Here is a 16,244-nt window from a genome sequence, read left to right as displayed (position 1 = left end):
TAATTTCCCACTCATGAATGAATTTATGCTAGCACTAATCTGAATGTTCAGGGGGAATCAAACACATTTTACTCGCAGTACTCAAGCTGACTTACCTTTGCTTGAATGACGGCGTACTCACAACGTGGAGGCTTAAAAATAGCCAAATCTTGTACCCAGTCCTTGGTGAATTGGATGTGCGCCTCCAGAGATTTATAATTGCAAAACTGGTGCGCCGTGTATGCGATGACTCCACAGACAAGGTATGAGAGTAGATCATGCTAAGTCAATAGCGGTTTGGTCTTCAGGGTTTCTACTCCACGGCTATATTCCATACAGGTCCACATTTCACCAATCAAGTACCGTCTCTTTGCATCTGGACACAATCTGTCTCTATACTGTCCTTTTTCTTTTCAGCTACGTTTCAGAATGGTTCGTAGCAATCTTGTTTTGATTCGTGACCAGCCAAGATGGTGCTGCGCTCCCACAATGCATTGCGACATTACGTCAACGCCAAAGCCCTTTGCGTGCAGGAGAGTATGCGCATGCGCATTGCCATGGTGGTTTAAAAATAAAGATATAATGAAAAGTAATTAATAAAATTAAATGTTTAAACATTCCCACAAATGTGCAATGAACGTGCAAAACTCTCTTTATTAGTTGTTGCTGTTTCTTTCTTTCTTTCTTTCTTTTTTTTTTTTGAAAATAACGACGCCTCTGAGGCGCCAATTCCGACAGTGAGAGGAACGGCGCCGGATACAGGAGACGGGAAGAAACAAGCCGATTATGTTCGCGTTAATTAGGAGGTTGGAAGATGTAAAATTCTCAATTCTGCCAACTGAACATATACGAGATTTTAATGAGGATGAATAATTAGCCGGCATGGAGGAAACGGACCTTTATTTGGTGGAGTGGCGACAAGGAGCCAAAAGGCGGTGGCGGTCTATGAAGCCTCCATCATCAAGCTAGCAGGTGCCTTTTCTCATATAACATTACTTTATTCTCGCTTATTATGGCACGGAAGCGTAGAGCTGCCACCCAGGCAAAAGAGAAATATAAGTATGTCACGTTATAACGTGAAAAGGTTATCGTTCTAACAATATACTATCATGTTAGTACAATATACTTTTCATGTTTGAACAACATGTTTGAACAACATTGTACGAATAATGTACATAATTATCACGTCCGTACAATATTGTGCGAACGTGACAATTATGTATATTGTAATAACGTGATATTATATTATACAAACATGAAAAGCATAATGTTATAACAATAAACATTCAAGTTATAACGTGATATAGCTCTATTTTTCTTTTGCCTGGGTGGCAGCTCCACGCTTCCATAATTTGGTAATCAAAATATGTAACTTAATTAATTTTATTGTGACGTACTTTTGCCTTTTCTTATTATTCTGCCTTCTCAGAAAGGGAAAATTACAAATAAAACTGTTTACACTTGTTATATACAATAACTATCAAAACCTATTCACATTTAATTTGGCTTTCACAGAAATCCCACCTCTCCTTCTGGCTACAGAGTACTTACCAAAGTTAGAAACAAAGCACAGTTATGCTTTATTAATGTTCGCTAATTACAATGTTCCACATTTCCTTGCTTTTTAAGTCATTTTAGGCTTTTTAGAGTTTTTGGGTTTTAGCAGTAATGTTTCTGCCTATTTATTTCAGCCCATGAAATCGAACGCAGATCTTCCTGATGTGAGATTTACATAAATGTAAGTAATTTTGTTTGTCATTGTCATTAATGTTGTTGCTGTTGTTGTTTTTGTGCAGTTTGCAATCATATAAACCTAGCAAGCATCAGTCAGCACAGTGACTAACCTAAACAGATTCTTGCTTTATTCACATATATTATATGTAATTATATATACCTGCACATTGTACCTAGGGTTGCAGCCACTTGGCCCCACCCATTGTTGTGACAGCCCTGATTGTACTTATACACTGCATCTGAACAGGGAACAGTCTGCCACATTATTGTATTTTAAGTGACTTGTTTGTAATACATGAATTTGTTTCTTACAGATGTCAAAGTCTCAACCTCATGCTGCCCTCCCCATCCTCCTAAAGTAAGTATTTGTTGTTGTAGTTTTTATGCAGTGTCTGTGTCACATGCTAATCATAATTACTGAAATAACTGTTTTCTAACAGATTTTCCAAAACACTAGTTATGTTTGTTGTCATTCAGACTAATACTACTGCTTAGACATTGCTTAGTGGTCATGCATGTTTGACAAGCTTGTTATGATACCAAAACAGTACGCCTATCACAATAACCAATATATCGACTTAACACACAATAAATGTACATGACCTCAATAATTGTTGATGATGCAATTTATCTGCCATTATATTTACAAAAATAAAATATAATAATAACAACACAATAACATTAAATAACATTGTTTTCTATTTGTTAGAAAAATTACTATTTATTCAAGTTTTTATGGTATCTAATATTTTGAAACCTAATTTCCATGATCTAAATATTTTTAGAATTAGATGTTGGTTTGTCAATTGAAAGTGTGTAGATCTTGCATTATTATGGTGTTATATTATGATTATACATTCAAAGACATAAAATGGTCTTAAAATGACAATGACATAACTTGTCGCAATTGTTTATGGGGCAATATACAAACCAACAAAAGTTGTTATCGTAACAGGCCTTCAAAACAGACGGTTTTGTGATTGATAAATTCAAAAATAAATACATTTAATTTCTCTGAGATTCTCTAATATTCAGTTACAGTTCACAACACAGATACCTATACATGCTGTATTATACTGTAAATATAAATCTCTGCATTTAGCATCCCACTAGAAGAGTCACAGTAACTGCCTTTTTTTTTTTTTTTTTTTTACAAATACCTGTACTATTACTAACACATTTACTGTTTTACTTTTTAGCCTGTGGATACAAATGCAGATTTCCTTAATGTAGGTTGTGCATTTTAATTACATCATGTTATTTTTATTATTATTTATTTATTTATTTTATTTTACATTCAAATATGATTGCTAGTAGGTAAAGAATAGTTCACCTATAATTGATATTCCCAATTAATTTCTCACCTCTGATTGAATGCCTTTGTTTGTTTGCCTTTTTGACTATAACAAAACATTTTTGCAGGATATATATGGTGAATTTATATGCATAGATACAGTCGTAGTGCTTGACACATGCACACACCAGTAGATGTACTAAAAGGAAATAATTACAATCATGATGTTGATTGCTGATGTCAGTATATATATTTTAGAGGAATGTTTTGTTTTTCACCCAAAATGAACTATATTGCTTCAGAAGACATTGATTACTCTGCCTGACTCTTATATATTGTTCTGTTTTTTGTTTGTTTTTGTTGTTTTCAGCTTCAATGGTGCGTGTTCTTCTAATGGCCGCCTTCCCACTGGAGGTTTTGATCCACAGCAATTTAAAAGGTAAACAGCTTTGAAAGTCAGTTCAAATGGTTAGCTAATAGTATTCTAAAAGCCTACAACTCTGTCACCAGTTTCTTTACCAAAAGTACCCATAAAAGTATCTCTCAATAGCATATCATTGTAGCTCAAATGTTTAGTTGTACAAATATCAGATTTTTGGAAATCTAAAACTAGTCAAACACTCAAATGTTCATGCTTTTTATAGGAGGACAAAGCAAAACGGACATCGGCGCAGAGTGAAGAACTGCCCTTCATAAGGACACTATGACAGCCATATATAGTAAGTGAAGACTTTCTGTGTATCTAAAATTGCATACAGCATTGGTAACTTACTTTGCAACCATTAAAATAGGTTGCAAAAGTAAGTTACCAATACAAATAGGTGATGATGCATTGTAGTGGTTGGTCTCAGACAAAGAAGGTCAACAGATTTATGAATGCTGGAGGGTAAGGAGAGACGACCAAAAGGGGTGTTAGCATTACTGTAATGTGAACTGGATAGACTTTCCATCTAGGAAAAAAAAAGAGGTAAAATTATGTGTAAAATATATCTGTATTAATATCTGTATCTATATAAACAGAAATATCTGTTTGCTAAATGAAGCTAGCTAACATAAATCATATTTTTTTATTTTAACTCTGATAAAAGTAATAGAACTGTGACTTTTGTTTGTTACAGTGGCGGTAAGGAAGAGGTTTCCCAATGTGTCCAGAAGGGCTTTGAGGATTGCAGTGAAAGCTGGGGAACTGAGACTGCTGGAAAAGGAAAAGAAATTACATTTTAAGTATGTTGACTTATGTTCATACAATCACACACACATATACACACACATATGTGTGTATATATACACACACACATATATGTGTGTGTGTGTGTTTTTTAGAATGTTTAAGTATGTAATGAGAATAAAATTATAAAATGAATATTCCTTGCTTGATTTATATGCATGTTTTAAACATCAAATAAAGATTTCTTTCAGCTATTACATGTGAATGTGGTTTCTTAGAAATATATGAAGGGTTAATTTTATATACTTTTGAATGATTTTAAATAAGTTTAATTGTATTTTGAAATATATTTTATAAATATATTTCAAAATATAAAAAAACAGCTAAAAATATATGTGTTAAAACACATTTCAAAATATATTATAAATATATTTTTTAAATATATTTTAAAATACATTTTGAAATATATTTCAAAATATAATAAAATGGCCAAAAATATATGTGCTAAAATATATTTTAGCACATATATTTTTTTGGCCATTTTTAGATATTTTGAAATATATTTCAAAATGTATTTTAAAATATATTTTTTTACCGTATGGGTCAGTAGCCAATTCTGAATTATAACTAACATTAAAAACATGTTTAAGGAGGAGAGAGAGCAAATAAATTCGATTAACAGCTGATCTTTGGGTTTCTGTTCAGTAATCAGCGTGACCTGCGTATAAACGCATAAAAGAGAAAACGTTGGTGTTTCCGTCATGTAGTAACTGCTGGCTTTAACTGTACAAAGGTTGTTCGACACTATGAAACACATACAGACTTCATGATGTTCGGCTAATATTTTTATTGTGAATATTAATCATGAGGGTGACCTGTACACCACGGAGCAAGATCAGCATCTCTCCACGATATCTTCAGATCTCTGAATTAACACAGAATTTCCCAGCTGACTATCTAACTGTCATCTACGAATATGTCACGGGTCATATCAATATGATTTTACAGAAAAGCATCCTTAATACTGCCAACTATTCCAGAGACGTGGAAATCTACAGCATAAAGAACACAAAAATATAGCAGTCTAACGAAACACTGTAACAGAGATGAACCGTCAGTTTGTCGCAGATCAAAGTGGAATGAAAGTGATTGGTTGAACAGGTGTTCGTGATCTGTGTTATCTGCATTTTCATCAGTGTAAGAGACTCAGCAGCAGATTAGACTAACAGTTATACATTTAATAAATTACCAAATGAATCCACGATCGAACCTGTTCCGACAATTTGAGTTTGTATTCCCTCAGCTGCAGACTCGCTGCTGTTTAAATGTTTGAGAGGAAGATTAGATATAAAGCAAACATCAAACATAGACTCAGTCTGCGGTCACATTTGATATGAGGCCAGCACGGATATTGGCTGTGTCCTGTTTTAAGATCATACATGTAAAATTGTTGTCTGACCTCCGTCGATCCAGCCGCTCAGAGTCCGTGGTTACCATGGTTACTGCATAAGCAGCTATAATGTAAACATTACGCAGCATGGGTGTTTATGTTTTTCATTGCAAAAGAACTGTCTGAATGGTTAACTGACGTTAACTTGGATAAATTATAGTTAAGGAGTATCACAGATAACGCCCATGTGAGCTGCTGAAATCAGTAGGCTATTACTGAAATACACGTGCTATATCATAAACTACGATATAAATAGGGAGGTCCTATTAACATGTTTAGTTTTAAAGGACACCTTCCTGCCTTTAGTCTCATTCATGAGCAGTATTAGTTTTCTTCTAACATCCAGAAGTCTGCACGATGGTGTTTCATAGTTTGTAACAAACCTTTACAGTTAAACATAACATGACCGAAAAAGCAAAAAAAAAAAAAAAAAGAGAGAGAGAGAGAGAGAGAGAGAATCACACAAATTATATGTTAAGCTCATTTATTTTTAGTTAAGTAAACTCTAAAAATTCTAACATAGCTGGTGCTTAGAATACAGTTAAATAACTATTAAAACACAGATGATATAATATTTCTGTCCAGGTTGCAGTCTTCATCTTGAACATGCTGTTGCAAACTCTGCTCCTCTCGGTGGAAATGCGCCTTCTTTTCCTCTTTGTATAAAAACATTTTAAAAGTCAGTTTAATCTCAAAATTCACTGTTAAATCCGAAACACACCAGATAAAGAAAAGCGAATAGTTCAGTCTAACACATGTGCCAGTGAACCATTAAACGTCTGTAAAACTCTGCAGTTATGAAACATAACTTTAATTTGAGCCAAACCGATTTGCTCAGTTGTAAATAAAACAGCGAAGTAAACGTGACCCGACAGACAAAACCTGAGTGAATTAAGTCCAGCGTTTAACCACTGAGAGCTAAAACTCAGGTGAGGTTTCAAAGCTGTGTGCAGGTGATTGGACATCAGCTGCCGATAAAGTGGGTTCGCCTATAAAGTCCTCTGTAAGGAAACAAGCTCCAGCAGCTCTGCGCTCGGGAAAAATACTATATTTACTTATGTTGTGCAGAAAAATGCGCTGACATTGCGTTATATCAAGCACCGGCTGCCCAGTTAAACTGTGACTATCACCAGGTAACGTGGGCGTGTTTCTTGAATTAGCAGCAGGTGTTAAACAGCTGACAGGTGAGGAGGACGCATGCAGGTAAACTGAGGGCCTGCTGAGCTGATCGCTGGTGTCCTGAGAAACATGTCAGCTCGTTCTTTATGTTACAGAAGCACAGAGACACAAGACCAGGCGGAAAGAGACGATCGTTCGGTGAAAATGCGAATCTGTGAATGCAACATGTGGAACACGGAGAGTGGAATATGTAAACAAACCGGTTGACGTAACCCCTCGGTGCACTCTGCATGCTGACTGTTAGCAGAGCTACTGAAATCTCTGAAAACATCTGAGCACTTTTGCAAACATGTTCTATGTTGACAACCTGACCAGACATGTGAAGATTACGGCGCGACATTCGCGGCTAAAACACTGTTAAAAGTGTAGTTGGTGACAGAAAAACGGGGTATTTTAAAACTACACCACCACCATTGCTGCCTGTGATTTGAAACGCATTCTGGGATACCTGGCTGCCTCAAGTCTACAGAAGCAATCGATTATCTAGGATCGACCTGTTTTGACTTACATTGCATGGCAACCAATCAAATGTTAGAGAAGCTGCATGGGCAGCGTTAACCCCGCCCCGTGAGTTTGATGGGTGAGGCTGACAGATAAAATTAATTCATGATGAGAGCCAGGCGCCAGGACTGCCAAAATGAAATAAATAAATATATCATGAAATAATTAATTAAATGTGTCAATAATTAATTAATTAAATGTGTCAATAATTAATTAATTAAATGTGTCAATAATTAATTAAAATGTGAAATACATAAATAATTAATTAAATGTGTCAATAATTAATTAATTACATGTGTCATAACTATGTATTTAATTAATTAATTCCCATTTTAATTAATTATTGCCACATTTAATTAATTATTTAATGGTGTATTTAAGTAATTCATTATGGCAGTCCTGGCGTTCCATAGCATCCAGGGCTGGACTGGGACAAAACAATCGTCCCGGGCATTTTGACTAGAGACCGCCCACCATTATAGGAAAAATCATAAAGCCTTTGAATGAAAACAACACTGTTGTGACAGTGATGTACACTGTTCTGATGGTATATATGTATCAATCTATCAATCGTTTGTTGTAAGACTCAGATAATTATTTTTTTTAAAGCGAGACATTTTAAATGAGAATAATAAAGAAAAGTATTTCCTTGTGCCCCCTTTCACTGTTAATGCCCTACCTGGCCCCTGGCAAAACTTTGCTAGACCCGCCCCTGCACAGTTACCAGCTGTCAGCTACTTAGAAAAGGATGCTGGTGTTATTTGTCTCTCAGAAACAGTTCATAACTTCCTTCAACTCATTCATGTCACCTAAAAGGTAAACCTGTTTCTCCATCACCTGTTCAGCTCTGATGATTCAGTAAGGACATCTCCTGGTTTCATCTGCATGTTTCCTCTCACCAGATAACCAAACCGATATCATGACCAGCAGCTTTACAGCTGTGGCTCCAGCAAACATCAGCTGATACTAGAAATTAATAATAAATAAATTCTAACAACAGCTGATCAAGCTTAAAGGTGCTGCTGTTGTTTAGTGCGACATCCGCTGGTTTCCTCTTTCTGGCGCAAAGTGGGCGATAAACAAACAAGAGAGAAAAGCCGATCAGCTGATCATTGATCAGTTTCGTGATTGAAGTAGAAACGGGAGAGAATGAGAGAAGAAGAGGCAGCTGTGCAGCTTCAGCTTTGTGTCTTTTTTCATTGTAGCTGAAGTCCGGGACAAACTGTGTTCCTTTTCACCTCAGTACGAAACGTGTAATATTTTCTCTGAATACGAGACGATTCTGTTTTTTAGGGGACGGTTGGCAACTCTAATAATTAACCGTATGAACAAAATAAAGTTCAACATCAGTAACATAGCACCCACCCAGCTGTATAGAAACTCCGTCATGCTAGCTAGCACGCAGTACCTAAAATGTCAGCATACCGAAAATAAACTCCACCTAAACTTGGTTTATATCTGACCCTGATAGACTGCAGGTCATAACTTCTTACCTGAAGTTCAGTTCACCTGACACGCGGGACCGGCGGCCGCTTGGCTCTCTCTCTTGCCTCCCTTTTCCTTCATCCACCTGCTGACTTCCACCACTTGCTAATGTTATTGAATCTGTGGAAGCTCCGTGATAGCCACCACACGAAGTAACGAGTAACGAGCCTATCTAAATCCCAGTAACGAGTTACGTGTTCCTGGTTTTGGCATAATAACTAGTTACCGTGCTCGTTACCACAATAATAACGTAGTTACTGTAACGCGTTACTTAATAACGCGTTAGTCCCAACACTGGCTATCAGTCATGCCTGTTGTTAGAATCATTGCATAGATTTTATTTTACTGTTTAGTATATGGGGTAAATGTAAACGTACTAATTTTTTATATACTTGATTATATTTTGCTCAGTATTAAGCATAATTACATATCAGCAAAATGACACATGGCTATGGTTCTGTGTTCAGTCACGTATAATGATGGTTTTGTTGGTGAGTTCTTATCTTCTCGCATTTCTGCAGTCACCCACTAATCTACCGAAGTTGAAACTGGATCGTGTATAAGCACAGAAAACTCAGACATCTGAAACATTTTTACTACTGAAACTAATTTTTAACATATTGTTCAAACTTATATTTTCATTTACCTTGGCTATGGAATAATCCTTTAATTCTTAATTATTTGAAAACAGCACTCTGATCATAAAGCTAGATGGTTTCACAACTTCACAACTGAAAGTTTACTCACTTTCAATTGTGATGGCAAGACTTCTGCTTCTCTCTACCTCACATCACCTGACAAGGTAGTGTATAGAAACACAGATAGTGTATGAAATATGCTTAGTGGATGATGGGAATCCCCCACCCCACCCAGCAGCCTAAAGGATATTTCCAGACTGCCTAATCCAGACCTCCCTTTTTTTAGTTATTCTTTGTATTTTGGTGTTGTGATGGTGTCACAAATTCAGAAATAATCCACTTTGAACTTCTGTTTCCGCTGTTCATACATCATAGTTTGGATTAAAATAGATGTTTTTATAATATTAAAAACATTTGAAAGAGCCTTACTTTCTATATTACCTGACTGCTAATTTTCACAACACCTAAAAGTACTACAGTGATTCAAAATGATGCCTATTGCTTTGGATCTGCAGAAAGTTAGGCCTAACTCACACAGTTATGAACATTAAACTCAATGAATGAAATTTGTTCAGTATTTCTTTGGTTTGGTTTTACAGAAAAAAGAATTTTAAAAAAGTAATGTAAAGTGAATTCAAAGAAACAGTGAAGACTGTAATAATTAAGAATTTCTGTTTGAACACATTATCTACTGTTCCCTGATTCAAAGCACAAGGAGTTGATTTCTGGGTAGTGATGGGGCAATAGTAAAGAGGCATTTACGGGCAAACACATTTTTACTTTATTTTGTTTCTTGGTTTAGTTACATCACAGATATGTGAGTAATGTTGCAATCTGAAAATATAACACTGCTTGTTTGGGCTGACTTACTCGTAAACTGCTGCTAAAACAGTAGAGACCTCATTTTAGTCACTATTCTGTCACTTTGACTATGTTGGCATTCCTGGAGCCAGACTTCAGTATTTGAAATGTAACAATAAACTTAATAGATTTTCTAAACCAGGGGTAGAATAAGGCATAGACGATAGGGTTGAGGCACGAATTAAAATAGAAAAGACATAGAACAAATGCAGAAGATGATCCGTTGAGGAAGGCATTCTGGCCTGTGAGTGTGACACAATAAAATGGTAAGGTGCATGACAAGAATGCAATTACAACAATACCAAGAGTCCTGGCTGCTTTCATCTCTGATTTCTTTGGATTTCCCTTCCTTGAACACTGGTATGTGACACCTGCAGTATGAGACCGCATGGCCCGAACCTGAGACACAACCACTACAAATATTCTCAAATACAGAACTATAATGACAGTAATAGGAAGTAGGAAGTTCAAAGCAAGATCTGCAACATATTCAATAAAGTTAATATGGACAACACACTCTCCCACACAAGAATTAAACCTGCTTTGCTGTTTCAAGTTGTCCTTTAAGAGGTAACTACCAGCAAGGGCAGAAAAGCTCCAACACAGTGAAACACAGGTCTGAACTCTTTTTGCAGTGACTTTGATGGGATAATGCAGAGGATCACAAATGGCCACATAACGGTCAACTGATATCAGTACCATGGTTCCTATTGAGGAAGAGGTGTTAATTGTGCCAATAACATAATACAGAATACACATGAATTCACCAAAATACCAGCAGCCGTCTATAAACATTATGTAAAAGAGCAAATAGAGACCCACAAAGAAATCGGAGACAGCCAGAGAGAGGAGGAGGAAGTTGGTGGGAGTATGGAGCTGCCTAGAGAAATAAGAAAGAAAGCACTTATTTGCAGCATAAATTCATAGTTGTTTTGTTTTGAAGTTTTTCCTTAAAAACAGCTATTAATCTTTTAACTTTACAAAATATGTGGCTACTTGAAGTGGGAGATGGAGATGATGACCAGCAGGTTAAGAGTTGCAGTGAGCACAGAGATAGAAGATATTATCATGTAAATGAGCATGGAAACTGAGACAGGACGCAGAGCCTTTCTGCAAGAGGAGTTGAGCAGATGTGGAAAGCAGAATTCAACCCCCTCCATCATCATCACAGGAGGTGAGCTGATTAGGTTTATCTTGTTCTTTTACTCCTCCCAACATGTTCTCTTCATTAAAAAAGGTCCCTCCTTCCACATATTGAGCCCTATGTACATTTGCTCCATAAGGGTTCACAGACCAATTTTAGTATCTGTAATGGACAATGGTGTGAAAAAATGTTTGCCTCCTTCCTGAATTCCTTTTTTTTTTTTTGGTATATTTGTCACACCTAAATGTTTCAGACCATCAAACAAATTAAAATATCAGACAAAGATTACACAAGAAAACAAAATAAAGTTTCATAATGAAGGGCTTTATTATTAGGGGGCAAAAAATCAAATTCCAATCAAGCGTGTTGGAGGAATTTTGGCCCACCCATCTTTGCAGAATTGTTGTAATTCAGGAGTAATTGGAGGGTTTTGAGATAAGATAAGATAAGATACGATACGATAAGATAAGATAACTTTTATTAGTCCCACACGTGGGAAATTTGTTTTGTCACAGCAGAAAGTGGACAGTGCAAAGTTATATAGCAAAAATTAGAGAACACTGGAATACAATAAGAACATAAATAAAGATACTGTACACAACTGTACAGAATAGAATAGAATAGAATAGAATAAAATACTATATACAATAGAATCAAATCAAATAATATATACAATAGGATAAAAATAGAATACAAATGCTATATACAACTGAGTAAAAATACAACTTTGTCATAAAAAGAGTATTGCACTTGGTCTTATTGCACATGTGTGGGTTTGTGTGTGTTTGATCAGCTGCAAAAGTCTTTGTGATCGGGGCGATCGTGGCTCAAGAGTTGGCAGTTTGTCTTGTGATCAGAAGGTTGCTGCAGTCTCTGTCGTTGTGTCCTTGGGCAAGACACTTCACACGTTGCCTACTGGTGGTGGTCAGAGGGCCCGGTGGCGCCAGTGTCCGGCAGCCTCGCCTCTGTCAGTGCGCCCCAGGGCAGCTGTGGCTACAATGTAGCTTGCCACCAGCAAGACAGCAGTAGGGAGGTAAGACCTGCGAAATCTCTCCGTCCGACATTGAGGGTGCCGCAGCCTGCCACTGAAAGAGCTGCTCAGTACTGTCAAAGTCTCCTGCATGGGGTGGGAGATGTTGTCCAACAGGGATGACAGCTTAGCCACCATTCTCCTATCACTCACCACCTCCACTGGGTCCAGAGGGCATCCTAGAACAGAGCTGGCATTGGAGGATGTTTGTGCCTGCAGAAGTCTACCACCAGCTCCTTGGTTTTATTAGTGCCACTCCAAAGTCTTTGGTTTGTTTTCTCAAGGCATTAAGAGATGGTGTTTTTTGGACCATTGTCCTGCTGCAGAACCCAAGTGCGCTTCAGCTTGAGGTCACAAACAGATGGCTGGACATTGGAACGTGGGTTGTACTCAGTAGTTGAGAGGAGGCGGTAGAAATACTTAGCAGGACTGTCAGAAAAACTGATGACCGCACTGGTACAGGGAATTCCACAGTACTTGTCCTTTATTGCACACTCTCTTCATCAACCTTACAAGGCCCGGTTGAACGGCTGCTGCTTATCATACATGAAGCACAGTGTCCCTACAACCCATAACAATGCAAATTGTTAGAAAGGTAAAAGATATAAGGTCCATCTCGGTCCATACACTCACGTGCAAGCACATTGCTCTCATACTCCACAGAGGGCAGTGGCGCATACTTGCGACATCACTAAGTCATACCTTATGGTGTCTTAAAGAGACACCACACAATTGTGACTGTTACAACATTCTTGTCACAAGCTGTGTGTGAATTATTTAGGACCCAAGATGCAGCAGCTCTGGTGCAAGTGAGTTTATTAACCAAATGTGGATACAACAGAGATGGCGAGGTTGAACATGAAACTAAGAAAATCTAAACTGGGAAAAACTAACAGAAACTAACTTGAAACAGAGATGCAGGGAGGCACTGGGAAATACACAGAACGACGGACAGAGAGACGCAGATGAACCAGCAACGAGGACGAGGTACCACACACTATATGACATCACCCTACCTGACACCCTAAACCATTTCTTCGCCCGCTTTGACCAAGAAAACAGGGACACCATCACCCATCCTGCCATCACAGAGAGGGACGACGCTCCCATCCAGCTGGAGCAGCACCAGGTCAGAGCCACACTGCGCAGAGTCAACGTGAGGAAAGCAGCTGGTCCTGACGGTGTAGCCGGTAGAGTGCTTAAAGCATGTGCAGACCAACTAGCAGAGGTTTTCACCACCATCTTCAACCTCTCACTGCTACAGTCTGTAGTACCATCCTGCCTTAAGTCAGCCACCATCGCTCCAGTGCCCAAGAAGAACACAGTGAGCTGCTTGAATGACTATCGTCCAGTTGCTTTAACACCCATAATTGCCAAATGTTTCAACAGCTCATCATGTCACACATTAAAGCTGCCATCCCTGCAAACCTCGATCCACACCAGTTTGCATACAGGGCAAACAGGTCGACAGAGGATGCCATAATAACAGCTCTTCACACAGCCCTCACACACCTGGACTGTAGTAACACCTATGTGAGAATGCTATTTGTGGACTTCAGCTCTGCCTTCAATACAGTTCAACCCCACAAACTGGTTAATAAACTAAGCAACTTAGGACTCAGCAGCTCACTGTGCAGCTGGATACTGGACTTCCTGAGCAACAGACCCCAGAACGTAAGAATGGGAGAGCACACCTCCTCCACCCTCATTCTGAATGTGGGTGTCCCACAGGGTGTGTCCTCAGTCCCCTCTTATACTCACTTTTCACCCATGACTGTTCACCAATCCACACCAGTAACACCATTATAAAATTTGCTGATGACACCACTGTCATAGGACTGATCGACAACAACGATGATTCAGCCTACAGAGAGGAGGTTCAGCATCTGAAGCAATGGTGTGACGACAACAACCTGCATCTGAACACAGCCAAGACCAAGGAGATGGTAATCGACTTCAGAAGAACAAAGCGATCTGAGCACTCTACCCTCTACATTGATGGGGAGGAGGTAGAACGGGTAGAAAGCTTTAAGTTCCTCGGAGTCCACATCTCGGCCGACCTTACCTGGTCCACAAACATCTCCCACCAGGTAGGAAAGCACAACAAAGGCTGTACTTCCTCAGGAAACTACGCCAGGCCCAATTACCCCAAAGACTGCTAGTAAACTTCTACCGCTCCACCATTGAGAGCCTTCTGACTTACTGCTGCACACTCTGGTTCAACTGCTGCACTGCGGAGGACAAGAGGAAACTGCAGCGGTGGTGAGGGCAGCAGAGCGGGCAATCGGCACTTCACTAACTCCCTCAGAGACATCTATACTGGCAGACTTCAGCAGAAAGCCAGCATCATCGTTAAAGACCCCTCGCACCCTGGACACTCACTTTTTCCCCTTCCTCTGGTAAACGGTACAGGTCCATCAGGTCGAAGACAAACAGACTCAACAGAAGTTTTTACCCACAGGCTGTCAAACATGCCCTACCTCCACCCTGATTGGAGGATAACTGCACTGCCAACACTCATGGACATTACACCTTATTTATAAATCGTATTTCTGTTTATACTTCAATGCAAACAACACCCTTACCACTTTAAACTGTATTTATTATAACATTATTTAGTATAGTTCCAACAGCACCCCCCACTCAATGTGCAATATCATCCCCCACACTCAATGTGCAATATCACTGATCACACTGCATCTCTAAATGCACCTGCTAGTTAGATGGCATGTATGTGTATGTATATAGATGTAAGCGTGTATGTGGAAATATGTGTGTGTATGCATGTACGGATGCAGATATGTATATATACATATATGTATGTATGTGCGTGTATGTTTGCAGGTGTATGTATAACTTGTACATATCTTTCTTGTGTAAATGTAAATTTGTCATTGTGTAAATACTTACGCTATTGTGTACTCCACACACATGGAGAGATGCCAAACTGCCTTTCACTGTTCTTGTAACAGTGACAATAAAAAGCTATTCTATTCTAAATACACACACCAGGAATCAAGGGATGGGAAACAGGAGGGGAACACACCTGGAAGACATCACAGCTGACAAGGCAGGGGAACGTAAACAGAACGCACTGACATCAGACAGGGACCTTCAAAGTAACACAGGAACACATACATGCAAAGACACAGACTAAGAAATGCGAACTAAACACAGAGACCTTACTACACAAAAGGGGACACACAGGCAGGGATAACACCAACAGAGGGAACACAACTAAACCCTGGGAAACCAAAACACAACAGTCATAATACATAAAACTATCAAAAGTAAAAGTACAACAACCAAAAACACTGGGTCACTGACCCAGGACCATGACAATTCTCCTTCAGGGTGTTTTGGTAGGCAGCAAATTCCATGGTTCCATTTACCACAGCAAGTCTTCCTGTCTGAGTCATTTTGACCCAGCATTTTCAGTTTCTTGTATTTTGGTATTTTTCTGTATTATGATTCATGTTCTGATTCTTTAGTTGTGCTGTTTTGATTATTATTATTCTAGGTTTAGGTCAGTGTCAAGTCTTTCCAGTGTTCAGTTCCTAGTTTTACATTTGAGATTTTTGTAAGTGTTTATTTTCATGAAGTGTTCTTCGAGCATTAAAATCCCCAATTGATCTCCCTATCACCACGATATTTTACTTTTGGTATGATGTTCCTTTTCTGAAATGATCCGTTACTTTTAAGCTAGATGTAATGGGACACACACCTTCTAGAAAATTCCACTTTCATCTTGTCAGTTAACAGAGTACTTTCCCAAGCCTTT

General features: G+C 38.4%; 1 protein-coding gene and 2 long non-coding RNA genes across 3 annotated transcripts; 2 read left to right on the top strand and 1 right to left on the bottom strand.

Moving 5' to 3' along the window:
• The first annotated feature begins 918 nt into the window (after nt 1-918).
• LOC120433415 lies at nt 919-2,061 on the top strand. The gene is made up of 3 exons (XR_005608540.1): nt 919-951; nt 1,671-1,717; nt 2,028-2,061. It is a non-coding gene; the product is annotated as an uncharacterized LOC120433415 (long non-coding RNA).
• Nucleotides 2,062-2,904: 843 nt separating this feature from the next.
• On the top strand, nt 2,905-4,192 carry LOC120433403. The gene is made up of 4 exons (XR_005608521.1): nt 2,905-2,942; nt 3,378-3,446; nt 3,652-3,726; nt 4,126-4,192. It is a non-coding gene; the product is annotated as an uncharacterized LOC120433403 (long non-coding RNA).
• A 6,148-nt stretch (nt 4,193-10,340) lies between these two features.
• On the bottom strand, nt 10,341-15,843 carry LOC120433532 (trace amine-associated receptor 13c-like). Its single transcript, XM_039599818.1, has 3 exons — nt 15,791-15,843; nt 11,286-11,399; nt 10,341-11,169 (listed from the first exon to the last, which is right to left on the bottom strand). The coding sequence occupies exons 1-3, from the start codon at nt 15,841-15,843 to the stop codon at nt 10,341-10,343; spliced, it is 996 nt and encodes a 331-aa protein (XP_039455752.1).
• Nucleotides 15,844-16,244: the final 401 nt, after the last annotated feature.

The sequence above is a fragment of the Oreochromis aureus genome, linkage group 16 (genome assembly GCF_013358895.1).
Source record: "Oreochromis aureus strain Israel breed Guangdong linkage group 16, ZZ_aureus, whole genome shotgun sequence".
In the NCBI taxonomy this organism is placed as follows: Eukaryota; Metazoa; Chordata; class Actinopteri; order Cichliformes; family Cichlidae; genus Oreochromis; species Oreochromis aureus.
This window is presented reverse-complemented; position numbering and strand designations above follow the sequence as displayed.